At 34.4% G+C, this 26,825-nt stretch overlaps 14 protein-coding genes and 1 non-coding gene across 15 annotated transcripts; 7 read left to right on the top strand and 8 right to left on the bottom strand.

The window, feature by feature from the left end:
* Positions 1-1,608: 1,608 nt before the first annotated feature.
* Positions 1,609-3,042, bottom strand: NAEGRDRAFT_83272 (elongation factor 1 alpha; the record flags this gene model as incomplete). The annotated part of the gene is made up of 2 exons (XM_002672343.1): positions 1,609-2,722; positions 2,766-3,042. The coding sequence occupies 2 exons, from the start codon at positions 3,040-3,042 to the stop codon at positions 1,710-1,712; spliced, it is 1,290 nt and encodes a 429-aa protein (XP_002672389.1). The 3' UTR covers positions 1,609-1,709.
* Positions 3,043-3,147: 105 nt separating this feature from the next.
* NAEGRDRAFT_59232 (uncharacterized protein) lies at positions 3,148-4,885 on the bottom strand (the record flags this gene model as incomplete). The annotated part of the gene is made up of 1 exon (XM_002672344.1): positions 3,148-4,885. One exon carries the CDS (start codon positions 4,883-4,885, stop codon positions 3,173-3,175), a length of 1,713 nt encoding a protein of 570 aa, XP_002672390.1. The 3' UTR covers positions 3,148-3,172.
* A 163-nt stretch (positions 4,886-5,048) lies between these two features.
* NAEGRDRAFT_52290 (uncharacterized protein) lies at positions 5,049-6,206 on the top strand (the record flags this gene model as incomplete). The annotated part of the gene is made up of 1 exon (XM_002672281.1): positions 5,049-6,206. The coding sequence occupies one exon, from the start codon at positions 5,049-5,051 to the stop codon at positions 6,204-6,206; it is 1,158 nt and encodes a 385-aa protein (XP_002672327.1).
* A 1,136-nt stretch (positions 6,207-7,342) lies between these two features.
* On the bottom strand, positions 7,343-8,349 carry NAEGRDRAFT_59233 (uncharacterized protein; the record flags this gene model as incomplete). Its single annotated transcript, XM_002672345.1, has 1 exon — positions 7,343-8,349. The coding sequence occupies one exon, from the start codon at positions 8,347-8,349 to the stop codon at positions 7,435-7,437; it is 915 nt and encodes a 304-aa protein (XP_002672391.1). The 3' UTR covers positions 7,343-7,434.
* A 181-nt stretch (positions 8,350-8,530) lies between these two features.
* Positions 8,531-8,603, top strand: NAEGRDRAFT_t591. Its single transcript has one exon. It is a non-coding gene; the product is annotated as a tRNA-Ala (tRNA).
* Positions 8,604-8,897: 294 nt separating this feature from the next.
* On the top strand, positions 8,898-10,432 carry NAEGRDRAFT_72574 (uncharacterized protein; the record flags this gene model as incomplete). Its single annotated transcript, XM_002672282.1, has 2 exons — positions 8,898-9,584; positions 9,647-10,432. The coding sequence occupies 2 exons, from the start codon at positions 8,898-8,900 to the stop codon at positions 10,430-10,432; spliced, it is 1,473 nt and encodes a 490-aa protein (XP_002672328.1).
* A 249-nt stretch (positions 10,433-10,681) lies between these two features.
* On the top strand, positions 10,682-11,900 carry NAEGRDRAFT_81242 (actin binding protein). The gene has a single exon (XM_002672283.1). It carries the CDS (start codon positions 10,758-10,760, stop codon positions 11,868-11,870), a length of 1,113 nt encoding a protein of 370 aa, XP_002672329.1. The 5' UTR covers positions 10,682-10,757; the 3' UTR covers positions 11,871-11,900.
* A 601-nt stretch (positions 11,901-12,501) lies between these two features.
* On the top strand, positions 12,502-13,041 carry NAEGRDRAFT_81243 (uncharacterized protein; the record flags this gene model as incomplete). The annotated part of the gene is made up of 1 exon (XM_002672284.1): positions 12,502-13,041. The coding sequence occupies one exon, from the start codon at positions 12,502-12,504 to the stop codon at positions 13,039-13,041; it is 540 nt and encodes a 179-aa protein (XP_002672330.1).
* Positions 13,042-13,323: 282 nt separating this feature from the next.
* NAEGRDRAFT_59235 (histidine kinase ATPase) lies at positions 13,324-15,860 on the top strand (the record flags this gene model as incomplete). The annotated part of the gene is made up of 2 exons (XM_002672285.1): positions 13,324-13,515; positions 13,579-15,860. The coding sequence occupies 2 exons, from the start codon at positions 13,324-13,326 to the stop codon at positions 15,388-15,390; spliced, it is 2,004 nt and encodes a 667-aa protein (XP_002672331.1). The 3' UTR covers positions 15,391-15,860.
* A 723-nt stretch (positions 15,861-16,583) lies between these two features.
* On the bottom strand, positions 16,584-18,005 carry NAEGRDRAFT_52295 (uncharacterized protein; the record flags this gene model as incomplete). Its single annotated transcript, XM_002672346.1, has 1 exon — positions 16,584-18,005. The coding sequence occupies one exon, from the start codon at positions 18,003-18,005 to the stop codon at positions 16,584-16,586; it is 1,422 nt and encodes a 473-aa protein (XP_002672392.1).
* Positions 18,006-19,155: 1,150 nt separating this feature from the next.
* Positions 19,156-20,271, bottom strand: NAEGRDRAFT_72579 (acetyltransferase; the record flags this gene model as incomplete). The annotated part of the gene is made up of 1 exon (XM_002672347.1): positions 19,156-20,271. One exon carries the CDS (start codon positions 20,269-20,271, stop codon positions 19,156-19,158), a length of 1,116 nt encoding a protein of 371 aa, XP_002672393.1.
* Positions 20,272-20,371: 100 nt separating this feature from the next.
* Positions 20,372-20,891, bottom strand: NAEGRDRAFT_56312 (uncharacterized protein). Its single transcript, XM_002672348.1, has one exon. The coding sequence runs from the start codon at positions 20,872-20,874 to the stop codon at positions 20,410-20,412; it is 465 nt and encodes a 154-aa protein (XP_002672394.1). The 5' UTR covers positions 20,875-20,891; the 3' UTR covers positions 20,372-20,409.
* A 505-nt stretch (positions 20,892-21,396) lies between these two features.
* On the top strand, positions 21,397-23,181 carry NAEGRDRAFT_72581 (cofactor-independent phosphoglycerate mutase; the record flags this gene model as incomplete). Its single annotated transcript, XM_002672286.1, has 3 exons — positions 21,397-21,562; positions 21,722-21,818; positions 22,071-23,181. 3 exons carry the CDS (start codon positions 21,397-21,399, stop codon positions 23,179-23,181), a joined length of 1,374 nt encoding a protein of 457 aa, XP_002672332.1.
* A 35-nt stretch (positions 23,182-23,216) lies between these two features.
* Positions 23,217-24,709, bottom strand: NAEGRDRAFT_88235 (uncharacterized protein; the record flags this gene model as incomplete). Its single annotated transcript, XM_002672349.1, has 2 exons — positions 23,217-23,732; positions 23,768-24,709. Coding segments are annotated over 2 exons (1,458 nt in total), but the record flags the coding sequence as incomplete, so codon positions are not given.
* Positions 24,710-25,138: 429 nt separating this feature from the next.
* On the bottom strand, positions 25,139-26,510 carry NAEGRDRAFT_72583 (uncharacterized protein; the record flags this gene model as incomplete). Its single annotated transcript, XM_002672350.1, has 3 exons — positions 25,139-25,383; positions 25,433-26,055; positions 26,116-26,510. The coding sequence occupies 3 exons, from the start codon at positions 26,508-26,510 to the stop codon at positions 25,139-25,141; spliced, it is 1,263 nt and encodes a 420-aa protein (XP_002672396.1).
* Positions 26,511-26,825: the final 315 nt, after the last annotated feature.

Genomic DNA, 26,825 nt, shown 5'->3' on the forward strand with positions numbered 1-26,825 from the left:
GACATTGTATGTGAGAACAGAAAGTAAGTGGTGAGGTACTGACAAGAATGAGAGCCATTCTCCAATTGACAGTCATACTCAAAATGAAACCAACAATAAATTGAATGATTTCTTGCATGAAAATGAAGAATTCGTTTGTGTAAACATCTTGAATCTTTGGAATATCTTCACTGAGAACTACAGTGACACTACCAATCTTCTTAATATCGAAGAAACTCATTTCTTGTTTAGCCAATGCTGACATGTAAGCTCTTCTCATTGAAGTTCCCAATCTGGCATTTGACAATTGCAAGAAGAAATGTTGCATACCGAAAGCAGCCATACCACAGAATGTAAGAATAGTGAGCTTTTTACAGAGATCGTCAACTGCTTCATAAGCAAGAGCTGTTTTCTGTTCTGTTGTTAAGGTTGATGATGTGGCATTTGCAAAACTGTCAATCAAATCTCCCAAAATATATTGAACAACTAGAATAAGGTTAATACTATTTGAAATTCGAATACTATTACTACATACTAATAGGAATCAAACCATAAGCCATTGCACCAATACATCCAATAGCGATCAGTAAACAATTCCATCCAAAAATTCTCAACATGTGTAAATGAGAGAAGAAACCAATCTTTGGTTCTCTGTCATCTTTGATTTCATCACCAACTGGTTGTTGTTTCTTTGATTTCTTTGAAGTGTCATCTCTTTTTCTTCTCCTAATGATACGTTGTCTTCTTGTTGGTTGTTGCACTTCTTCCTTATTTTCAGGATTATCACTTTGAGCTGGCATGTTGAAATTCTCTCGAGTCTGTTATGTTTACTAATAAATTAAATGTTGATGATTATATATACAATATGAACACACGAGCTGATTAAGCACTTGTTGTTGTTTGTTTTTTTTCAATTTGAATATTGGAGTTGTTCTATCTTCGCTTTTGATTTAAATGTTTCATCTAATGTGCGAAAAGAGAGTCACGACAATCAGTACAAATTGGTAAACAGTCCCATAACTGAGGCAGTTGTAAATTGTGTCCTGCAGAAGCAAGTGAAAACAGTTAGAAGCCTCGATTCTTTTGTGGATTCTTCCTACGATTGACTGCAGGAAGAATAAAAAAACCTCAATATTAGTTGACAATTATTGAAAAGAGATGATATCCATGTTATCTACAACATTCAATATATTTCGATACCTTCTCTTCCTCAATAATAAAACCCTCTAATGCGCATCAAAACAACTGAGAATAGCACATAACTATGCTCTCATCGATTTAATCGAAGTAGGACAAATAATTTTCTAAACGACCTATGAAGAGAATCTTGCATTTTCTAACCGAGAGGACGTGCAAACTTTTTACGAGGGAAATTTAAAAAACTATGAAAGAGGGGTTTTAGAAAACTATAAAACCGAACAAGGTCATATTACTTCCGAAACGCGAATTGAAAATGCCATAGGATAAAGATGGACTACTAACCATATTGAGTATTTGTCCAGAAGAAATGCAATGTTTGAGGACCTTATCCTCATCCATTAATGCAAGATGATGATGATTAAGGTGTTATTGTCGTAAAAGTTATCCATGCCAATCCATGTTTGATTCTAATAACCATAAACTAATGTTCAGCACTTAATCAATTTTATTTGCCGTTATCGCTTTGCCTCAGTCTTTGAAATGAAAACAAAATGATTTGAGATTTGTGAAATTTTAACCATATTTGAAGTTTAACATATATGTTCATCAACGAATGTGATATCTTTGACAATACCAACTACACACACACAACCATTATCCCTCATTATAAACTTTCCAAGTTTAGGAATATTTTGTAATGTTTCAAGAGAGATTGGATTGTCAGGTTTCAGTAAAACACGAGCAACCTGGCCACGTCTAAGTTCTGATGGGTTTTCTTTCCTTTCAGTCTTTAATGGCATTTTGGAGCATTCATAAAACTGTATGAATTGACATCTGGTTTGTAGTGAGTGGCAGTGAAAAGTGGGTTTGTAACCAATCTTGATTGCTGTTCGTTTCAATACGATAATCTCTGCCTTGAAACATAGCACTTCTCGAGCAGGATCATTTCTACTGTCTGACAATACCATTCCAGACTTTACATCTGAACGGCGCACATTTTGCAGTTTGATTGTTACAAACTGACCTGCTTTTGCTTCACTGACACGTTCCCTAAAAATTTCAATGGATTCAATGGTAACATGGGGAACTTTCTTGTTGGGTGTACATCTGAGTTTTGAGTCTAATTTCAATATTCCTGATTCAATTTTTCCAAACACAATTGGTTTGCCACGCTTGTTGTAAACCTTTGAAATTGGAATTCTAAGTGGTTTATCTTCAAGGTATGTTGGTATCTTTAGTGAATTGATAGCATCCAAAAGTGTTGGACCCTTATACCATTTCATATCGCAACAATCCACAACATTATCACCTGTCCAAGCAGAAACTGGTATCAACAAAGGATCTCCCTTGTATCCATGCATCTTGTAAATTTTACTCATTTCACTATTTTGAATTTCCTTAAATTTTGTTTCCGAGTTTGCAACAAACATGCTATCCATCTTGTTTACACAAAAAATCAATTGAAACTCTCCTAAACTTTGAGTAGTCAATAATATCTCCTTAACGGTTTGTTGTTCCAAAGAACCAGATTCGGCATCCAAGACAATAATTCCAACATTTGCTTGTGATATTCCTCTAATCATACTTTTTACAAACGGAGCAGCTTTCAATTTCTAAGTAAATTTCCAATAATTTCTAATAATTACCTGGAGCATCAATAATATTAATATGAAAATGTTTTGTCTCAGCCCTGCTATAGGCTAAATGTATACTTCTTCCTCTCCTTGTTTCTTCTCTTGTTCTGGACAGAACATTAGCATAGTGAGTTTTGGCAAATCCAAATTCTCTCGATTCAACTTGCAATCTTTCAATGATCGAATCATTAACCGTTCCGAGAGAATGTAGCAATCGTCCAGCCAATGTCGATTTACCAGAATCAACGCGACCAAGAAACACAATGCTCAGTGTTGGCTTTTCAATCATTTTTTTTTTGTAAAGTTTAGCAGCTGATCTGAGTATCAACAACGAATATAGAATCTGAATAGATTCGTTGTACAAGATAATAAACAGCACTACCAATTTTTTGTAAAGTTGTGAAATCTCTGAATACTTTTTATAAATAACTTGTCTCGGAATATTCAGAGAGCACTTCTTCCTCTGCATTATTCCAACTTGTACTGAGCTCTTTTTCAGCTTCTTTAGCCATTTCCATAAATTTTTCTCCTAATATTGTACACAAATTATTGTAATGGAACATACTGCTAACACTATACAAGTTTGATGGCTTGAGCGAATCGACAACCTGTTCTTTACCAAATTTGTCAATCAATAGTTCTAGCCATTCTTTGTAACCAAACGTAGTTTCCTCATTCCACATATAATTATGAAGAATAATATAAGAACATAAGGATACTGTTTCGGTGGTTCCAGTCGATTTGTAGGTCCTTTCTATACATAAAGGGAAATCTAATGATTTGATCAAGTCAACTGGAACAAAAGGTGAATAATTAATACAAGAGAATAAAAATGATTGTTGGAGGTGTTTTGGAAGATTGTTAATCTCATTGTTGCTAGTATATTTTTGAAATATCTTATCAAATCTGTTTAACTTGTCATAAATAGATCTTCCATAGCAATATTCTTGAGATGTGTCATTTCCATAATATTTTGTATAGGTGTCCATCAATAGTTCAATAATTTTGAAGACTTTTTGTTTGGTTTCATCTGACAATGTTCGTTCATCAAAACTATAATGGTGACCTTTATAACCTTTTGCTAGACATGATATAGATTGGTAAATGAAATCGACTTTGCACTGATTTGCAGGTTGAACGTTATAAGTAATATATCTAGATTTTTTCTTTTTGAACAAGTTTCTTTCTGTAAAGAACTTTTTTTGAAAGGTTTGATCAAATTTAAAGACTATTGCTAGTGTTTTTTCTAAAAAGTCCATGTAAGAGTTAAACGTGTCTTCAGTTAGTTGAACGTTGCCTTTAAATAGTAACGAATAGTAAATTCTCAAATAAGTAGAATGAAATTCCAACTCATGACGAAGATGATTCGAATAATCAAAAGCCCATTGAACTCTCCATTGGTGATCTTTGAGAATTTTCGGATTTCTTAAATTGATTTCTATGGATTTTCTTCTCTTTTCTTCATCCCAAAAAGATGGCTTATTGGGCCTACGCATTGAGTTGTCCTCATAAGTAATTTCATCTGGATTATCAATTGGCTTTTCAACTAATGTACATATTTTGATTGATTGTTTCAATGCTCTATCAATTCTATCTCTATACTCTTCATAAATATGAGGAAATTGCTCATTGCATTTAGCAATCAACTTTCTCAGCTCACCTCTCAATTTACTCATACTGCTACCATTGGAAAGGACGTTTAATCGACTTCTAGTGTAGTAATGTCTTCTTACCCTCATTCTTCTTCCGTTACCAGTATTTCTTTGAGTTTCCAAAAGTGGCTTATAATTGTGTGAGTTATTTTCCTCATCATAATCATTCTCATTATTCACAAAAACAGATCTATTTACAATTCGATCAATGACCAAATCTAATTGTCTAATTGTTAACTTTTCATTCAATAATCTGTAGAATAATCCTCCATCACGATTATTTTGTGAATTAAATTCTGCAATATCGCATCCTATCAGTGCTGAAAATACACTTTTAGAAATGCCGAACAATTTAATTTTCTCTTGTTGATTGTTTGGTAGTGGAGGCAAATTGCTAATTGTTGAAGTCCGTAGCAATTCATCAAGAGTGAAAAATTGCAAAATAACTACCCATATATCTTGTGGAAGCTCGTTAACCATTTTTTTTGAATGTTAAATTTCAGAAATTACTTGGTTGACTGACTAATTGTAACATGTACAATTATCTATCAGCAAACGATGAATGATTAAGGTGATTTGTTGTTGTTAAACAATTGTTTCAGATCACCAATCATGTCTTGTCACTGTTAACAATCAAAAAAAAATGTTTCACTTTAAACTGCACTCTGCCAGCAATCTTCCGAAAGCTGATACCATTGGTTCGATCGATGGCTACGCATTAGTAAAGATACCAATTTCTGGTGGACTCTATACCGAATTCAAGACCTCTGTTGTGAAAAACAGTTATGATCCCAAGTGGAAATTTACTTGTCCAATAGTTCATAATCCTGACACTAGTAGAGATGTAATTGTTGTGATTATGGATCATGACAAGGTGGGCCAGAATGATTTTGTCTGCCACTGTAGAATTTCCTTTGTAAATTTGTTAACTCCGTGCAGAAAGAATACATGGAAGTTGGAGTGTGAAAAGGGTTTTTCTCCACAAAGAAAAGGTGAAGATTGTCTCATCAAATTCTCTTCGTGTCTTTCACCATCTTTTGAACAACTGGTTGAAAGTGTAAAATCAAAGAATGAGGAAACTATTGTTGACTCTGCCAAGAAGCAAATCTTGGTTAAAATTCCATCCACTGGTTATTATTTGAGAGCTAAATACGGAAAGAATTTATCCCTATCCATCTATGATACAATGCAAGAGAGAGCAGGATTGGCCGAATTTGTCATTCCTGAACACAACTCTATTGTGAAGAATCATTTCAGTTCATTGCCTGATACTTTGAATGGATTGAAGGTTTACAGACAAATCAAATTGAAGAAACAATTAATTCCTTCAGATATCTCAAATATTCAAATTGGAATCTCTCAACTTTCAACAGTGTTGGAAACAAAGGAAGGTGATGTCACAAGGAATCATGGATGGACTGGATCATTCAGTTATCAAGAAGCCAAGAAGGTCCTCAAAAACGTCATTTGTGATGATGGTCCTCAAACCATCTACATGATTGAGGATTACTTCTTTATCAAATGTGATTGGGATAGCTCAAATGGTGATGAAGTAATTGGTCTATTAGATCCATTCAAATCTCAAGGTTATCATTTGGAAAACAAGTACAGCAGTAAGCGTGAATTCTATGTAAAAACATTTGCAAAACCAAAGAATGTACTCGGAACAGGAAAGACCTACTCCCTCACATCAGAAGTTAAGGATTTGGAGTATCCTTATTCCTTGTCCGATATTACCATCACTCTCTCCAAAAAACAAGATACTCAATGCTATCCTCTTTCCAAATTTTTATCTCATTAATAATGCCACTATTAATAATTATTACCACTCCTACTATTTCATGTAATTGAATGAGGAGATTTGTTCCGTACTAGATTCATTCGATCACGTGATGGCTATAATCTTAATAAATAACAATTTAATTTGTGAATTGATGAATATTTTTTTTACATTGCATCGTCAGAAGTGTTCCTTATTTTCATTTTCTCTTAGAACCTATTCGATGTGCAAGTAGAAGAGAATTTAATTGTATACAGTGTTGATCCCGATACAAATTAGGTGTTTGTGCTGTATCTCGATCATTTCTCAAACAAGTATGAAATCCGTCATTACGTTATCTCCTTCAAATTCAAACAAGATCATGGAAGGATCCAATTGGTTATTACAATTCATCAAAAAAACAAAACAACATATTATCATATCCACAAAATGTCCATCGATTATCAAGCCATTACAAATAAGTGGGAAGAAGCAGTTACACTTGCTCAATCCTATGAAAAGACACCAGAAAAGTTTACTGCATACAGCACTGGTGAAACTACTATTACTTATTGTGAACATACTGATGGTACTATTATTAAAGGAGAGGTAGGTTTATTTGTTAGCAGTTTCGAATATATTTAATGATCTTTCCGATAACTTGATGATCATCACAAAATTAATTTACAAATAGTGCATTGTTTTAAATTGCAAAGCTTCTGAATTAATTGCTGTTCTTGAAGTCACCGATCAAAATGTCAGAAAGCAATTCGATGCCAAAACTAAATCATTGCAAGTATTAGAAACCTTCAACCAAGACAATGGCAAATACACTGTCAGACACTATGTCGTCACCTCTCCATCCATGATGGTCTCTGAACGTGATTTCCTCTATGTTGAACATCACAAAACCGAAGGAAATGTCACAACTTACCTTACCACTTCCATTGATGGTTTATATCCAGAAGATAAGTGCACTCCAGTTGGTGTTAGAGCAACTAATATCTTTTCATATTTCAAGATGATTGAAGAGGGAGATGATTTGCACGTTGTCTTTTTGGGTCAAGCTAATCCTAATGGATGGATTCCAACTGCTGTTGCTAATCAAGTTGTTTATGAGAGACCATTGGGTGTTGTTAATGCTGCTAAACATATTGGAAAGTCCACTAAGGGTGTTTAAATAAACAAGTTAGCTCACAAACAATCTTAGCACTTTCGGTAATTCTTTTGAAATATCTATTCGAAAGTCCAATAAGTTTACAGAAATTGTTTAATATTTATTAATTCTCTTCTTTGGAAGAATAACTTGAATAGTACATTGTCTCAATTTGTCCTTCTTGATTTGATTCAAGAATTCTTGTCTTGTCTTTCTCCAATTATTCTTTGGTGCTTGAGTTGCTGATGAGGAGGAAGAATTCATTCTAATAATTTGCAATTTCTTCAAATCCTTTTCACTCAACAATTTCTTCAAGTTGGTATTTCCACAGAATCTTTGGTGATGCTTCAAATAGGATGATCTGATGCATTTGTGGCATTTGGAACATTCAGAAAATGTTTGTTTCTTTTGAATTGTTTCAGTTTGGCAGCTGGAAGTGTTGGTTGACTTGGATTCAGTTTGACATTCTTGATTTTTTACAATTTTGGTGGAAGGATTTCTGATTAATTCTTTGAACAAGAGTTCCATTTGCATCAATCTACCCTTCAAGATGGAATTTTCTTCCTTGAGAGCTTTCTTTTCCTTTCTCAATGTTTCCAACTCATTATTGGAAACTTTCTTGGTAGACTTCTTGGCAGAATTCTTCTTGGCTTGTTCTTGTTGTTGCTTCAAAACCAAATCAACTCTGATGGATTTTCTCCTCAAATATGGGAATGGACCTTGTGGTTTCTTATTAGAAACAGCAATTGGAGTTTCGTCAAAAGAGAATTGAGGAGCTGTTGAAGTGGAGAAACTGGTTTGTTGTTGAGTGAGAGTTGCTGGTTTACGAGTTGGAACGAGAATTGGAACGTTATCAAAGACTGATGACTTTGGAATAGTTTGATTTCTTCTAGTTTCGAATTCTTGCATAATCATTTTGCTTGTTTTTTTTGTGTTGTTGTTGATGCGTTGAGTGAATACTGTGAGGACGTTAAATAGCTGATTGTGATTTGATTCAAGTTGCCAATATTGGAAAGGAGGAAGGTCCATCAATACCTGTCACTTGCTTTTAACAAAATTCAAGGCAATTGTCAAAAATAGACCTGTTCAAAGTAACCTCCCTCTTATACTTCCCTCATAATCTGGTTTATTAATAAAAAACATTAAGGAAATGTATTAAGGATGCTGTCTATAATGAACATGTAAGGATACCATTGAACATGAAATGTAAGGGGATGTAGCTCACATGGTAGAGCGCTTCTTTAGCATGGAAGAGGTACGGGGATCGATACCCCGCATCTCCACTCTGATTTTTTTGTTTGGCTTAAATTTCTTATTAGGTGTTGGTGGAGCAAATTTGTTGAGCGGGAGGAGAATTTGGTGGGGTAGCCTGTTGACTAGAGGAAGAGAGCTGCTTTCATTTTCTTTAAGTCTCCCAACTCACTCTTTCCTCTGATCAAATTAAAATTGAAAAGCAAAGAACTTTTTCTATTTAAAACTTTAAAAAAAATATTCAAATTGATTTGAACGTTTCTCGCTTTTTGAACAGCAACAGATTTTCAAAGTTCCATCAGTACACAGTATTTGATGGAGTAATAATGGGGTCAAAATCATCAAAGGTGATCAAAACAAAACAACGACCACGTACAAATTCATCTTCTATTGTCATGACAGACCAACAATCATCAAGTACTCTTTCCGATCCTCAATATTGCAATCTTTCGAGTATTTATTCGGATCCTTGCCACTTATTTTCTGTGGCTACAAAGAAATTTGTCAGTGTTGATTTTCTGAAGAAATTGGAGGGAAGAGTAGAAATCAAGGATTTTATTGGAGGCTCACAACATTTGTTTGTGTGGTTGGAGGATGATCCTTATGAAAATTTCATTCCCAACAAGGAATATATTGTCAATGTAAAACATAATTTGTATGGCACATTGGAAAATGATTATGGACAGTGTTCAGAGTTGACACCAAATCAAAAAGTCAAATTGGATTTGAAGGAGAGTGATTTTTTGGCAAAATTAAAGAAGGACAAGGATATTATAGCCAAGGCATCAAATCAAGTTTGGACTTTGAACAATTATTCATTCTTTCATATTATTACTAGAGGAGAATATAATATGGAACTAGTGCTCGGAAGTGGATGGAATAATGTTGGATGTTGCTCTGTTGGAGAAAGTACTAGTAGTATTGCTGAAGCAAGACCTGTTATATTCGATATTGAAGGAAATCATACACTCTTCTTGCCAGAAGGACAGGAAATTACGCATATTTGTACAGGGGTGAGTATCATTTGCTTCGTCAAAATATCTAATGATTTTAAAATTTGTAATTATATTTTTAGGGCTGTAACTCAATTATTGTCTCGAAAGATATTCACACAAATCAGCAATTTGTCTATGGATCTGGAGAAACTTTCCGTCATGTTAACTATGACTATGCTGCCACTTCACTGTTCACTTTGAATAAGCAAATGTGTCAGGATATAGGCTCTGGAAGATTCATTAAGAAAGCACTCTCAGGATATGGTTCAAGCCATTTTTTACTATCGGATGGTATTTTACTGACCTATGGAACCTATCCTCTGAGTAGATCAGGTCTCCATAAAATCGACTCTTCAATGATTCGACAAGAGACCATCTCAGATTTTATTTGCTACGAAGATTTGTTTGCAATTTTAACTAGAGAAGGAAATATTTGGGTATCTTCAGCTGAAAGAGCATTGACTGTGAGTGAATTTGAACCAGGAACAATCGTTCAAATGGTACCTTCACTTAGATTCAATGCCATTACTTTAAGAACAAGAGATGATGATATTCTTCTCATCTCAGACAGAGATTTTGAAAACAGCCAGACGCTTAATGAGAAACTCTTACAACCTCTAACATTGGACTCATTCATTACTCAAATGGGATTGACAGGAACTGAAGAAGATGAACGTAAATTAAGAACTCTTGCCAGATTAGCTCAATGCCAAGAATTTAGCATTTCAGTTCATTGTCTACACAATTTTGTTATAGCTTTCAAACCAAATCAAAAGAAGAATGCTGCCAAGAAGAGAATGTTACAAAAACTCAAAGAACAATTACTTTCCTCATCCAATCCTTTCCAAGATTTAACCTTTGTGTAAAAAATCACTGTAAATAATTATGCCTCTAAATTACATGTAATCTACTTGATCATTTGTAAAGATAACCAGGAAACAAATGACGAATACTATCAACATGTTACCATAGATGTAACTTTCGAATAAAAAGTCACTGTAATTGAATTGTAAAGGCAATTGCATTTTTGTTGTTGATTGGTATGTTCAATTTATCAGCCCATCAGACAGTCAAACGTCACTTTTAATATTTATCAAATCAACAAGAAAAAAAATCCAAGAGACAATCTCTTTGTGAATACTCCCCACAAACACATACTCTAAAACGCAATAGTTAAAAAACTATTCCAAAATGTCCAGTCAACTCTTCTCTGAATGGTCAGCCATCGCTGACGCCATTGCTGATGTCAGATCCGATCAAACACCAACTAATTGGATGGTTTGTGGTTATGTTGATGGAGCTGTCAAGGTTTTGGAACTTAAAGCCAAAGGTGAAGGTGGTGTTGATGAAATGAAAGAACAATTCAAAGCAACCAATGCCTATTATGGTTTGGCTCGTATTGAAGAAATGATTGATTCCTCATTGACCATTAAATTTGCCTTTGTTAAATTTGTTGGTGATGATTTAAAGCCACTCCTTCGTGCTGGTATTACACCTCAAGTTGGTGATATTACTACCAAATTCAAGCCATATCACGTTGATATGTACATTACCTCACAAGATGAAATTTCACAACATGTTATTGAAGAATTGGTTGGTAAGGCATCAATGAGTCGTTCCAATGTTATGGAAAAACACGAAGGTGAAAAGATTCAAAGAGATAATGAAGAAAGACAACGTAGATTGGATTCCCACGTCAAGTTACAACAACAATCATCATCTTCATCAACAGTTGGTACAAGCTCACCAACTACAAGCACTGCCACATCATCCCCTGTTCGTTCTGCCTCCACTACAACTAGACCAGTGAGTAGCAGTCCAAGACCAAGTACTCCTCTCTCAAGTGGTGGAGGTGTTTCTGGTGGTGTTGAATTTGATAATATTGATTCCATTCAAGAAGCAATTAGATCTGTCAGAAATGATGGAGATGCTACCAATTGGATGTCTATTACTTATGCACCAAATTCAAAGACTAAACTTACCTTGTTAGGAAAGGGTGAAGGTGGTGTTGATGAAATGAAGGATTCTTGGGGACCAACTGGTGTCTATTTCGGATTGGTTCGTGTCACTGAAATTATTGATGATTCTGAAACTGTTAAATTCGTCTTTGTTCACATGTTGGGTGATAATGTTCATCCAATGTTGAAGGGACGTGTCTCCACTCACAAGGGTCAAGTTGAAGCTTTATTACAACCTTATCACACTACCTTTTTCACAACCAATAAGGATGAAATCTCACAAGAAGAACTCTCCATCTTGGTTGCTAAGGCATCTCAATCCTACAAGTGGGAAATTAAAAAGTAAACATCATCTCAATATGTGTTTTATTATTTTAACTCTCAATATTACATTCTGTCCTCTTTCCTTAATTCTAATTATTGGAGTTGCTTTCATAGTTCTAATTATTGAAGTAGAGTTAGTTGAACATTATTATGAACTGTCACAGTCTCCTTTCCATACTCTTCATTCATTCGAACACCAAAACACTCCAAACCCTTATTGAACCACCTCCAGCTGTACCACATATATCTTATAGGCCAACGGAATGATAACCGAACACATCCATTAAAGAATTTATTCAAAATGGATTGCTCAAATAAGTTGCCGCACAATCGTAAATGACAATCTCGCCTCTCCAAAACTGTCGTCATAATATACAATATTCCCTGTAGAAAAAAATTAGATTCTCTCTGACTATCTCCTCAGTTTTTTACTGCATCATCATCACCCACAACAGTAGCGTTGAGATTTGTTTGGGGAGTGTATATAATACAAGTAATAGATTGCAATATTAAATTTTATATATAGTGGAAAATAGCAGAGACGATATTATTTTAATAGGCTGCAACACGAAAACTTCTCTATTTGTAGATAATACGAGTTGTTATAAAAACTATAATCGGAAGCTTGTCTTTTAAGAAAATTGGATCACAAGATGAGTGTAAGCTTTCAACATCCTATATCCTCAACAGTTTCGGAATCCAAAGAAGATGAAATCTCTTCGGTTTGGTTTGATTCGAAAAAAGCATCACTACCAACATCTAAATCATCGTTTTATTTGGTGCCAGAGGGAGACGATACAACCACTGCACCACCACCAACAAGACAAAGAGCATCAAGCACAGCTAACATGTCCTTCATGGACCGAATATTTCATTACTTTAATAGAGAAGACGACAATTTTGAATATAGAAAGAATTCGATGGGAATGAGACTTAAATTTGTTTATTTATTCTACTTTTTAATGGTTGGAAGTTTGGGATTTATATATATTGATGGAGTTACTCAAACTAGATTTGTATTTTATGTATTGATAGGAGCAGAGTTCATCCTTAATTCGCTGGTGATTAGGAATATCGAAAGGAATATACCAATGGCTAAGAAAGAGGCCCTGAATATGTTCATGACACTCTTTTCGTGTGCTAATAGAATTGTACTTCAGGTGAGTATTTTTGATTATATTCGAAGAGTTTGATCATGATGGTAATAATTTCAGATTTATTACGGCCCTAATTTTCCTCTTTGGGGAATTAATACCTACCTTATAGTTATTACATCTAACTCGCTATACTTTAAAAAGTGGTCTACATTATTTAACTGTTTACTCATTTTGGCAACCACTCAATGCTCACTATACTTTTCTTATCTGTTGATGGAATTTAGAGCAGATACTGGAGAAATATTTGGAAATGGACTTGAACGAATGGCACCAGTGTTGAATGGATTTGCATGTTTGAATTCTAGAAAATTCATCAAAATGACTGAAATTTGTGTTATGCAAATTATTGTAACAGCGAGTGGATTTATGTTTTCAGATGTATCTGAAAAGCAGTATGAAAAGATCTTCCGACAACAAATGGAAATTATGAAAGAAAAGGTTTTGAATGCCTCCAAGACAAAGTTTATTGGTAATCTCTCACATGAAGTGAGAAATCCTTTACATGGTGTGGTAAGTAGTCTTTAAGAATTTTACAATAATTGGATTTCATTGATCAATGTATATTTCTAACAGGTTGGATCCATTCAAATATTAAAACATGAAGCTGAAAGATTAAACAGATTCACAGAATCCTCACTAAGAAAATCAAGCTCATTCAAAATGAGAAGACGAAAGAATTCCCTTCCCAGTTCAATTCTCACTTCCTCTGAATGCCTTGAAGATTTATCAATAGACCATAGTATTGATGCGAATACAATAATTGCATCCAATCAAAGCTCTGTAGAATTAATTGATGATATTTACAATAACTCCATACTGCTTTTAAACATATTTTCTAGATCATTACAACTAAGCAATTTAGAACTGGGTCAAGTCAAGTTGAATTTCCAAAACTTTGACATGCTTGAATTGTTGGAAACAATGACTTCAGTATTTTACACATTGGCTTACGATAAGGGGATTTCTATTCAATCATTTTTTGATTTTGAAAAAGTGCCATTATTATTTAGAGGAGATCAGGTTAAGATTTCTCAAGTTTTGATGAACATCATTTCAAACAGTATCAAGTACACAAAGAAGGGATATGTTATGATTACATGCGATCTTTGCAAAGATACTGATTTTGCCAAGTTTGGTTTAGATGAAAAAGCTCTAAAATCCATTCGAGATAATCTCACACTAGGAAACGAAGAGGAGGAAGTTGTCTTTCTCAAGATTAATTGTAACGATACTGGTCTTGGAATTTCACTCAATTCAATGAAAACTCTGTTCAAACCCTTCAGGACTATTGAAAACTCCTCACCAAGCTTTGAACAATACTACTCCAAGTATGAAAACCAAAAGGAAATTGCCAACTCTAGCTTTTCAGATCGTAACGGATTGGGGTTATCTATTTGCAAGAGATTTTGTGATGTTATGCACGGGAAAATTGGCGTAGAAAGTGAAGTTGGAAATGGAACAAACATCTCAATCCTTTTACCTCTTGTGAAATGTTCTGAGAAAATTGAGACAGACTTTTCCAAAAAATCTGTTCATGACCAACTACTAACCTTGAAGAATATGAACATTCCAACTGTTTCCATCTATATTGTCGACTCGAACATTTGCTTGAGAAGAGTATTGACAGATTATCTTCGTTACATTTTTGAGGATTCTCCAATCTATGAATATGATAACTCTCAAAGTATTGATATTAGCAATACTGATGTAAACAAGTTGCTAATTACCATTTACTCTGATGAGATGAATGATTCAATTCAAAAACAATTCGAATCATACCAATCTAGAACAATATTTATTCCTCTTTCTAACAGAGGTTTCTCTAAAAGAACAACTAACCTTAGGTACCTAACAAGACCGCTAAGAATTGGAGATTTGTTGAGTCTTTTAATTGATAACATGATAATCATGTTAGGAAAATTAGAAAATTCACATTCTTTACACTTTATTGAAAATGAAAAAGTTGAGGCGTTACCTCAAGAAATAACTGAGATATCTTCGCCATCCAATAACTCAAATTATGCTCTAGTAGTTGACGACAATGAAATTAACAGGAAAGTTCTTCAAAAAATGTTGAAAATGGTTGGATTTGATGAAATTGATGTGGCAGAGAATGGCCTTGTTGCATTTGAAAAGTTTAAGGAGAATCCAACCAAGTACAGAATAATATTTATGGATCTTTTAATGCCATTCGTATCTGGTAAAGAGTCTTGCGAACTCATTAGAAATCATACTACAAAATCTAACACTCTAATTGTTGCTGTCACAGCCAATATTTGGGAAACTAAGGAAATGCTTTGTCAAGCAGGGTTTGATAGTGTGATATACAAGCCAATACTTTTAAATAATTTGCAAAAGGAGCTTACGAATTTGGGGTTACTATAATTTACTGTTATTTTTACTATTTGAAAATTATTGCATAACCATCAAACTCTTTTCCAATAACAGACCTTTCAAGTCTTAGAGCTACCTCTAATTCTCCTTTACTGATGACCTCATCACAAACAGTAACATGGCCACATTCAAGGAAGGAAATCAGATCTCTTTTTGTCAACATTTGTAACTGTGGAAAGACAACTTTAATTTTTCTAGCAAACCTTCTACCAAGAGAAGCCATATTTGGAATTGCAACAAGATTTACATCCTCATTCTTGTTGGTTATTTCAATCTCTCTACAATTGATTTGATCCTTTAGATTAGTTGAGATAGTTCGTAATTTCCCTACCAGACTTTCATCTAAAACAAATATTACACATTTCGAAATTGAGGTAACTTTTGAAATGTTGAACATTTTTCTAACTAGTGAAGAATTGTTGGTAATGTCATAAAATAAACTAATAATTTCGTCCAAATCCAAATCTATTACGCTTTCAAAGTGTAATTTGCTTTGTAAATGTATTGAACCTTTTGTTCCTTTATCCAATAGTTTAAAGAGATACTCTGCTAGAAACGGCGTAAGCGGTGCCATCAAGTGAATCAGAATATTCAAATTCTTAAGAAGAATTGTTAGCAATGATAATCTATCTTCTTTTGAAATATTGGTTGATAAATATTTCTTCTTTTGAATAAAAAAATAAACCAAATCCTGTTCATATTCAAGTATTCTCTTCACGATATCAGAAACTTTGAGTAGAGAGAAGTTTTCCTCAACAAATTTGTAGAATTTCCTCTGGATGTAATAAATCTGTCAAAAATGTCGCTTGTTTGTTGATCATTTTCCATTACTTCTCCCAACTCTATTGAATTTGTTTCAATACAATCAGCCAACTTGTGTGCGATTTTGTAAAGTGGTAAAATATTCTTACTAAACACTGCAGCGATTCCAGCATCTGTGACATTCAAAACCCCTCCACAAACTGCTTCAGATGATAGTAAATAAAGTCTGAGAGCATCCGAACCATAACAACTTAAATCTTCAGGAAATGAAAAGTGCTTGTTTTTGTGTTTACAATCTTGCACAAGTCCAGTGACAAGAGCAGCCTCTAATGGTTGTTTTTGATCTAATGCAGCTCCAATAACTTGCATGGCATGAAGCCATCCGTTACTTTGATTCATTCCCTCAGTAGCTAGATTACCAGTCAACCTTTTTTCAGATTGAATATCAGCAAATGGAAACATCCAGATTCAAACCAGCCGTCAAACACATAGGGTACTCTTTTGAGAATTACATGTTCTCTTGTTGGACTTGGGATTGTCAAGTGGTCTATGAACTCTCTGTGAATATTTTCAAGTCCGCTTTTACCAGTCAATTTCTCCAATTCTTCTATGGATTCCACCACAATAATTTCTTCACCATCTTCACTCATCCAAATTGGCAGAGGTGTTCCCCAATATCTTGATTTGGATATGAGCCAGAACTCGTATTGATTATTTGAAAATCTGTTAGCTATATTCTCAGGAAACCATTTCACATTTTTACAATTTTCCAAATACTTTGTATTGATAGATTTCATATCAAGGAACCATCCTTCAACTGCTTTGTAAATGAGAGTTCTCCCTGATATCCAACATGAATTTTGATAACTAGTTCTTTTCTCCTTTTTCAGTAACATTGACCTCAATGTGAGGTTTTTAACCAGTTGATTTGAAAGATGATCTACATATTTTCCTTCAAACTCTGAGCCCTTCAATAGACACTTCCCGGTTTCATCTATTGGACAAGGTAATTCAGAACTCTCAACAAATCTCAATTCATTACAAATATTGTAATCCTGGAGTGAAAGTCCAGGTGCAAGATGAATAATTCCAGTTCCTGTCTCGGTAACAGGATCACTACTTGGTATAATTCTAAAAGATCCTTCATTGTTCGAGTAATATTCAAAAGCTGGCACATATGTTAAACCCACCAATTCATGTCCTTTGAACGTGTCAACAATCTTCTCCTCTTTGAAATGCTTCTCATAATATGATCTAGAAAGAATATATTCTTTTCCTGTTATTATTTTTACATAGTCTTTTTCTGGATTTACACAGAGAGCAACATTTGCAAGTAGTTTCCAACACGGATTCATACATGATGTCATTAAAAATGTTCCTTTGAATTTTTCCTTATCAGAAATAAGTTCAATTGAGATTGTAATTTCAAGTGAATCAACGTTCAAATGGTTTTTCGCTTCAATATCTGACAGTGGGCTGGCACATCCAATACTGAATGGTAATAATTTTACATCCTTGTAAATGAGCTTATTATCCCATAACTCTTTAAAAATCTTCCAAACATTTTCCATGTATTTTGGTTGACTTGTAGAGCAAGTATTTGAAAAATCAAGCCATCTTCCCATTCTGCTCAATCCATTCTTCCACTCATCCATATGCTCAATTGAAATCTTTTCACATTCCTCATTATATTTTGCAATCCCAAGCTCTTCAATTTCAGAATAGGACCAAGCCAATTTACCTCTTTTCTTTTCAAATTCATATTCGATCGGCAATCCATGACAATCCATCACAAATCTGCAATCCAATCCATATCCAAACTGAAAAGCAAATCTTGAAATCATATCTTTGATGGTTGTATTCAACAAATGTCCACAATGAGGTTTCTTTGATCAAATTCATCATCACACAAAATACTAATTATTAAATTCACCTACCCCTGAAGCAAATGGAGGCTTTTCAAGCAATGAAAATTGATCATTTCTGCTCTGAGCCTCCCTTATCCATAAATCATCAATTTTGTGTTCCTTCCAATATTGCATAATTTCTTTCTCCACCAATACTATTGATTTTTCTCCGATTATCAGAGGTTGAGTATTCTTTGTATTGTTGCTGTTGATCATTTTTTTTGTGTTTGGTTTACAAAATCATTTCTTTCCAGTTCAATGTTCCAGTACTTGAATAGATAAATATCAATAAAAATTTTGGTCATTATGCACAAGAATTTTAACAATTTAGTTGGGAACTTTAAATTCATTTAAAGTTGTTGAAAGTTTACTAAAAAAAACATTTAAAAAAAATGAAAAGAAAACTCTCGGAAACTATGTTAGGCAAATTTTTGATCGATGAAAATTGTCACCAAAAAATACAAGACGATTGTTTCATAGCTCCACACTTGAAGAAAATTAAGAATGCTACTGTTGTTGAGGATGAGGAGGATATGATGGATGATTCTTTGAGTTTTGATCAATCACGAATGCAGAAAATGATTAACCTATCGAATGTTACTACAGAGACAGCTTGTGTTGTGCATGGAAATTGTGTAAATTTACCAAGTCAATCGAGTTTAATGTCCCTTTTTGAGAATCCTAGCAAGTATTTGCTTTTAGTGTTTCATTCACAAAATTTCACGCCATTTTCGTCCAGATTGTTACTAGTACTGAATCAGTCATTGGAAAGGTTTAGACAATTGAGTGCTGAGATGGTATCTGTGAGCTCTGACTCTCATTATTCACATATGATTTGGAGCAAGTTGCCAATTTCAGATATGAATGGGTTAGGTCATCAGAATCATATTCCTCTAATTTCTGATTTGAACCATGATATTTGCAAGAGATTTTTAGGGAAATTCTCGAATGAGCCATGTATTTTCCTTATTGATATTATTGCAAACCATTGTTGTAAATTCGATTTGGCTCCTATTCAGATATCAAATAATTTAGACATTATTCCCGATGCAATTTCACATATTGAAAATTTCATAAGAAATTTGAACTAATTCTCCTCATCTAGAAATAGTGCAATAGTACAAACATCAATATCAATTTTCTTTTCAAATCCCAACTTGGAATACAAGTTACAACCACTCTCAGATGCATGTAATATGACATGATCATATCCCCTCAACTTGGCCAATTCCATCAATGTAACAACAATCATGGTGGCATAACCTCTTCCTCTAAATTGATCTCTTGTGGCAATACTGTAGATGGCCGCACAATTCGAATTCTCCTTGTAATCTTTACTCTCCAACTCATTTCCATAAAGAATCATACCAGCTGAGGCAATTTCATTATTTTCCAAAATAATTACATAATCTGACAGAGGTTTACCACCAGCTCTCTCCAATTGAACTTGTCTATAGTAAATATTAAAGAGATGCTTTCTAAGAGAGGGATTCATTCGATTTCCTGATGCAAATTCAACTGTAATCTCAAAATATTTACAAAAATCCTCAAAATTGTCAGTGGCTGTTTTAAGAATAATTGTCTTGTCTTTTAGTTGATCCTCTGAGGTTAGAGAGCTATTATGTAAACTTTCACAATTCAATCGACAGAATACTCTCGTATCGAATTTTCTCATTGTATCCAATTTCCATTGATGTTTCGTCTTCATGGTATTCAACTGTGTGTTGAAGAATTCAGTGCTCGGAGCTGATGTTTTCCATATCATGCCACTCTCCTTGCTTTGGTGAGTGGTTGGAAATTTGGTTTTTAATCTGTTGACCAAGCTATTGTTGAGTTGATGAGGAAGGAAGAGACAAACAATGTAGTGCTGGGCAATCTTTTCAATTAAACTTTCCTTTTCAAAGATGAAGTGATTATTCAGCTCTTCTTTGTCAACGTTATTTGGAGAAGAGGTAGTATTGTCATTGTGAGGAACAGTAAATTGTGGCAATGTTGAATAGGCGTAGAAGAATAATTGTGCAATATCGTGATGAGTGCTTTCCGCAGATGGATTGTCTACAGTGGAAGGAACAGCACATGTTTCCGAGCCTGAATACACATGATTAACAATACTATCACCAAATCTCCTTTTAAATATTTCGTTATAATCCCAAATGGCCTTGATGATTAATTGTTGCTCATCTTGTTGCTTATCACTCGACATTTTTCTTCTTGATGTTTTCAAAAAGCAGAATGAATAACAAACCTCGAATAATTAATTAAATTAGTTTATTCAGTTGCTAGCAGCATTAAAGATAAGAGTTGAATTTTAAGTTTTTTCGATATATTTATTTTAGAGGGTTTACTTCTTTTGGATCAAGAAGACGAGGTGGCATTTACCGCAATATTGTCTATCTTCGTGAGCAGCCATCAAAACTCCAGGACCACACTTTGGACAGGTTCTTCTATTACAGACAACCTTACCATCATTGGTGACTTCGTAGTACTTCTTTTCAATTGGGAGAAGTGGAACGTTCTTGTGCTTGTGGGCAGCCTTCTTTGGTGACTTGAAGTTCTTCTTTTTTCTCTTCTTTTTCTTACCACCTCTAAGTCTCAAGACTAAGTGGAGAGTGGATTCCTTTTGGATATTGTAGTCAGAAAGGGTTCTGCCATCTTCCAATTGCTTACCAGCGAAAATCAATCTTTGTTGATCTGGAGGGATACCTTCCTTGTCTTGGATCTTGGACTTGACATTTTCAATGGTGTCGTTTGATTCGACTTCCAAGGTAATTGTCTTACCAGTCAATGTTTTAACGAAGATTTGCATCTGTGTTCTGGTATTTTTTTTTCAACAAATTTTTAATAATTTTATTCTGGAGGTGGTTGATAAGCACAACAAGGAGACTTTACAATGAAAACTTTTGGAAGGGGCATTTTTACTGCAGCAGGATATTTTAAGAAGCTTTGGGATCGCCTCTTCAACTCTCGGCTCCACTGACTGTATTATTTGGATTTGATACAAGTGGCTAGAGAGAAATTAACCACCACAATGAATGAAACCAATTAATTGTCATTGAGCAACATTGGCTGTTTGAAATTGAATTCAATTTCATGATGGAGTATCAAACCACTTTTATACATTTCAAACTGTTTCACATTATGATTGAACCAACAATAACCAACACCAATTATTAATTACTCCAACCAATTACAACATTCTCAATATCACATTCATAATTCCAATCTACTCCAATTCTCTTCCCCATTGGTTCTAATAGCAGCCTTCCTTAAACGATGTTGAGGAGGGAAAGGAGGATGAACATTAAAACTTCCTGCAACCAATCAAAAAATGCAAAACGATCAAGGACTCCATGCAACATTCTCTTCAGTCGATGAGAACAAGATAAAGATTTGTTTTGTTATGATTGATGGTATTGGAGAGGTTAATATTGAAGAGTTGGGAAAGAAGACTGCATTGCAAAGTGCTCAAACTCCGAACATGGATCGTTTGGCAGGTAAGAGGATTATTAAATCATCAATTTATTGATTATTTAAATTATAATAATAATAATAACATTGCTTGGATGGTTAATCATATTAATTTATAATGTTGATAACTAATTATTGGATTAATAATTATTTGGAAATTAATTGAAATTATTATTCGGAAAAAGCTTGTGGTGTAAATGGCTTGATGGATCCTGTTCAACCTGGATTGGCTTGTGGTAGTGATACTGCGCACATGAGTATCTTTGGTTATGATCCGAGATTGTAAGTTGATTTAACCTTCGAATAGTAGTTTGTTAAATAGTTATTATTGTTATTATTTGACAATATAATTTGTTAATATATTTACATCATTACGGACAACAATATCTACTCTGAATTTTGAATTACATTGAACGTAATCCATCTGAATATTATTATTATCCAATTCTATACTCATGAACAATAATTTATTATTAATTATTTCTTATTTTCCAATTCAATACTGTCATGTTATTATTTATATTATTATAATAGACACTATAAGGGAAGAGGAAGTTTTGAAACTATCGGAGCAGGTCTTGACATGTCTCCAGGTGATATTGCATTCAAGAGTAATTTTGCAACATGGAATTCAAAAACCAATATTGTTGAATTGAGAAGAGCAGATAGACATTTTGAAGAGATGGGACCAATTCTCTGTGACTATCTTCAACAACAATGTGAAGAGAAGGGGTTCAATGCCAAACATAATTGTACAGTCTCTATAAAATATGCAACAGAACACAGATGTGGAGTTAAGGTGAGCGGAAAGAATTTGAGTGGTGACATTACTGGAACTGATCCACTTGTGGATGATTTGGAACTTGTAAAATGTGAACCTGTTAAGGGACTCAAAGGAGAGGAATTGGAAAAAGCTAAAAGAACAAGTGATCTCGTCAATGATCTTTCACACTTTATCTATGAACAACTCTCTAAACATGAAATTAACAAACAGAGAAAACAAGAAGGAAAGAATGAAGCCAATATAGTCTTATTGAGAGGTTGTGGTGTTTGTATAGATGTACCACCATTCTCAGAGAGACATCCAGGATTGAGAGGTATGTTGGTTGCTCCAACTGCTATCATTGCTGGTCTGGGCAAGAGTGTTGGTATGGAATTGAAAAAAGTCGAAGGTGCAAGTGGAGATTATCGTACCAATTTAACCAAGAAGGGTAAAGGATTTTTGGAACATTTGGTGAATGGTGATGAATTTAATTTTGGTTTCTGTCATATTAAGGCAGTTGATGATACTGGTCATGATGGAAATTTTGTTTTAAAGAAGGAATTTATTGAAAAATCAGATCAAATGATTGGTATGCTTATGGATGAATTTGAAAAGAGAAAACAACGAGTAGTATTTGTCATTACTGGAGATCACTCTACACCTTGCTATTACAAGGATCATAGTTATGAACCAGTTCCATTAATTATTTCTGGCAATTATCTCAACTTGGAACAATATCCAGAGTTGACTGACTCAACAAAATCATTCGATGAAGTCTTTTCTCAAGGCTCCTTAGGCAGATTCACAGGAGCTCAAGTTTTTGACATTATTCGAAATTATGTCAATGTGACAACTGCTAACAAGAATTATTTCAAATTTTAAACGAGTATTTCATTCTAACAATAAATTATTTATTTCCATTCGAAATCTCCTGTGAGTTTGTTGAAGAGGTAATCTTTGCCATCCAAGTGCATGATACCACATTTGAGAGTACACTTCCATCTATTCTTGTGACGAGTGACCTTTTCATATTGGGCAAGAATAATGTTAGGGGTATCAGGATCCTTATCATCCTCAACGTCATCATCAGATCCTAATTCTTCTTCTCCAGTGGAAGCGGCACTCTTAGATGGTTCCTCTTCTTCTTCATCTTCTTCAGAGTCATCGTCTTCATCGTCTTCGTCGTCGTCATCATTTGCACCATCATATTGTCTAAAGTTAGGATTATTATTATTGCCTAGTCTTGCATCATTAGAATTTGGATCCAACCTTAATCTCTTGTTGGTATCCAAAGGACTAGTGTAAGCAGGTGATTCTATTGAGGAAGAACTGAATGGTGTACCATATGGATTTGGTGAGTAAGCTGGAGGTAACATTGAACCAATGGAAGGAAGAGAATTCTGGCCAAATTGTGGAGATTGAATACTTGGGAGAGTATTTTCACGAGCTTGTGGTAAGCTAAGAGGAGATTGATTTCTTCCCAAAATTGGATTTGAACTAAAAGAGACAGGAGGCATGTAACTTTCAGGTCTTCCAAATGAAGATATGGACTAGAGGCCATGAAATCAGATTTTGGAGTTGAAAAGGATGGAGGTGGAATATTAGGCATACCATAAGGTGATTGAATTGGAGTTACTGGTGGAGGTAATGAAATTGTGCTACTGAAAATAGAGTTTGGTGTAGATGATGATGGAGTTGTTGCAGCAGGTAGAGAAGGAAGTGAAAGACCACCTCCACTTGCCAAGATGCCACCTCCAGTACTACTCGATAAGATGCCTCCACCACTACTATTACTTGGTGTATTGTAGAGTGGATTTGTTGGTGTGGAAATGTTATGATGATGTGCAGATGAGAGTGGAGAAATTGAAGGTAAACCAGGACTAATTGAAGGCAGACTTGGCATTGCCCCACTGAGAATGCCAGAAGAAAAACCTGGAGGTGGACCCAAATTTGGATTTGAAAAGGATGGAGGTGGAATTCTTGGTTGTGGAGGCATAAATTCACTTGGAGTTCCAGCAACAATTGGTAATGTTGGAGCATGGTTACCACCGAGGATATCTTGTGATTGATTGATTTGGGTGGATTGAGTTCCGAGCTGAGAAGATTGTGTTGGAATTGCAGTGTTACTTGAAGAAGCAGCTGCATTTTGATTTCTTGATCTGGCTGCATTTCTCGAAGCAGCAGCACCTCTATTTGAACCTCTCGAACTAGATTGTCCAGGGGTAATATTCCAAGCAGGTACAGCTCCACTTTCTCCAATTTTGTCTCCCCAAAGTTTCTTCAATTCATTTATAACATCGGAGTTGTAACCTTCCTCAACAAATATTTCTTGAATACCGGCAGCAACTTCATCAATCAGAGAACGATAAAAGTCAGCCACTAATTTTTCGTGGTTGGAAACAGAAGACATGTTGGTTTTGATTCACACAATGAGTAAAATTCCGAACTAGTTGTTGTTTCACTATTGTTGTACTATGTACACTGTGATCAGAGTTGTTTCTAGCTGAATGAAAGGTTGAAACAAAGAAATTCTTGTTGTTGCTATTCTTGACAAAAACTACTACAACAGAGAGTTGATACTAAATTCTTGTTAGGTGAGAGTTTAAAGAGAGTGTAGGGACGGTTTGTGTTGGGTTCAAAAAATATTCGCAAGTTGCTACAATGCTTTTTGCGATTTTTTTTTAAATTTTGTAATTTGGCCGTGCTTTAAACATCAGCGAACATTTTAAAGGCTTTTGGGTTATAAATAGAATGAAATGAGGAGAAAAAAAAGAGAATGAAGTAAGTGAAAACGAGATTTAATATTACCTATTGGTAAGGAATAATTTGAAATAAAGGTTTACTTTTTCTTCTTCTTTTTGGTTGATTTGGAAGAAGATGAGGAGGTGGTCTTTGCCATTGCATTATATTGAACTCTTGCATATTGCATTAGATCGTGTTGGAATCGTGAGAATTCCTTTGGTCCAATATCTAATTCTTCAATCAGAGATTCTTTGGAAAAGTCCTTTTCTCTTTGAAGAAGTTTCTTGATTGCAATATTGACCAATTCTTTTTGTTTGTCTCCAAATACAGACCAGTGAACCTCTGTTTGGCAGTTATTGAACTATGTAAATAGTTATAATTGATTACTAACCTTCAATATCTTTTGGTTTGATTTTGTACAATCTTCTATTGGTGACACCTGGCCAATTTTCCTTACTTTCAATAGAAGGATGAATTGAAGACGGTTTGCAACAAATGTATAAAACAGCTCCTTCAGTGATAAAGTGATTATACTCATATCTTACTTCCAGATTGTTCATCTTTCTATATTCCTCATTCTTAATAAAGTCGGCTACTTGTCTTGATTTACAAATTTCTGTCATCTTTTCAAATCCATTGAATTCATATTGTTGATTGGATTCAGTATTCATGACTGGTTCAATAAATCCTCCATTTAAATGTTGCATGAATAGTGGTTTGAGATCAATATCAAAATCATACAGGACCAGATGAGGTTCTTTCTTTCCGCACAATTCACACGATAGAGATTGAATTTCAGGTCTAGTAATAAATTCTTTCAAAATGGCAGGTGGATTCTTTACATCAATTGACTTTCTGTCACTACTCGATCCATACAATGCCTCTAAGGTCAATGCATAAAAATCACCATATTGAGTATCAGTTAAAGTAGGACTTCCCTTTGTTTTGGCAGAGACAAATAAATTTCCATTCTTATCATAATATTTAAAGAATAATACATTTGTTCCATTCCACCTATTTTACAATTAATTGAATAATTTAAATTCTTCTTTGAAAATTAATCTGTATACCTACTTGTTCGAAAGTACGAAATTTGTCACTTTATCATCAGTTTTAAAACTCTCCTTGTACTTTAATCCAGACAATTGCAATTCTTCTCCTCCTTCATTATCAGCACTATTTTCTTCCTTCTCTCCATCATGAACATCCTCATCATCATCTCTCTTCTTCTTCTTCTTATCGGAATATGGGTACAACAACTTGGGAACACCATAAATCTTTTGTAATTTATCCAATTTTTGATTATTTACATGAGTGATCACAAGAGATCCTCCGAATGGACCATCCTTCTTACAAATAAATCCAGAAATTTGTTGTTTCGGATTCAGTGGATCTGTGATATCAAAGGCTTTGATCTGTTTGTTGGACGTATCGAAAAAATCACAAGCTTCCTTCTTGTAGTTTGTCATTATTTTTTTTTGTTGGAACTGTTTTCGAAATGGCAACATTCTGAAATTGTAAAGTATTAAATGTGGATTCAATTTGGCGATTGAATTATTCTAAAGATTAAAGTGGAAATTGATGTGCAGAAAATGACTGGATGATAGTCGTCTTTAATATCAAAAATCCATTAACCTTAATCACAGATTGACTGTTTATCATTAGTATTTTTGGTACTTGATGGCTACGGCCATATCACGATGAATGCACCTCATCCCGTCCGATTTGAGAAGTTAAGCATCGTCGAGCCACATCAGTACTGAGGTGGAGACAACTTGGGAACC

The sequence above is a fragment of the Naegleria gruberi genome (genome assembly GCF_000004985.1).
Source record: "Naegleria gruberi genomic scaffold NAEGRscaffold_54, whole genome shotgun sequence".
Lineage (NCBI taxonomy): Eukaryota > Heterolobosea > Eutetramitea > Acrasida > Naegleriidae > Naegleria > Naegleria gruberi.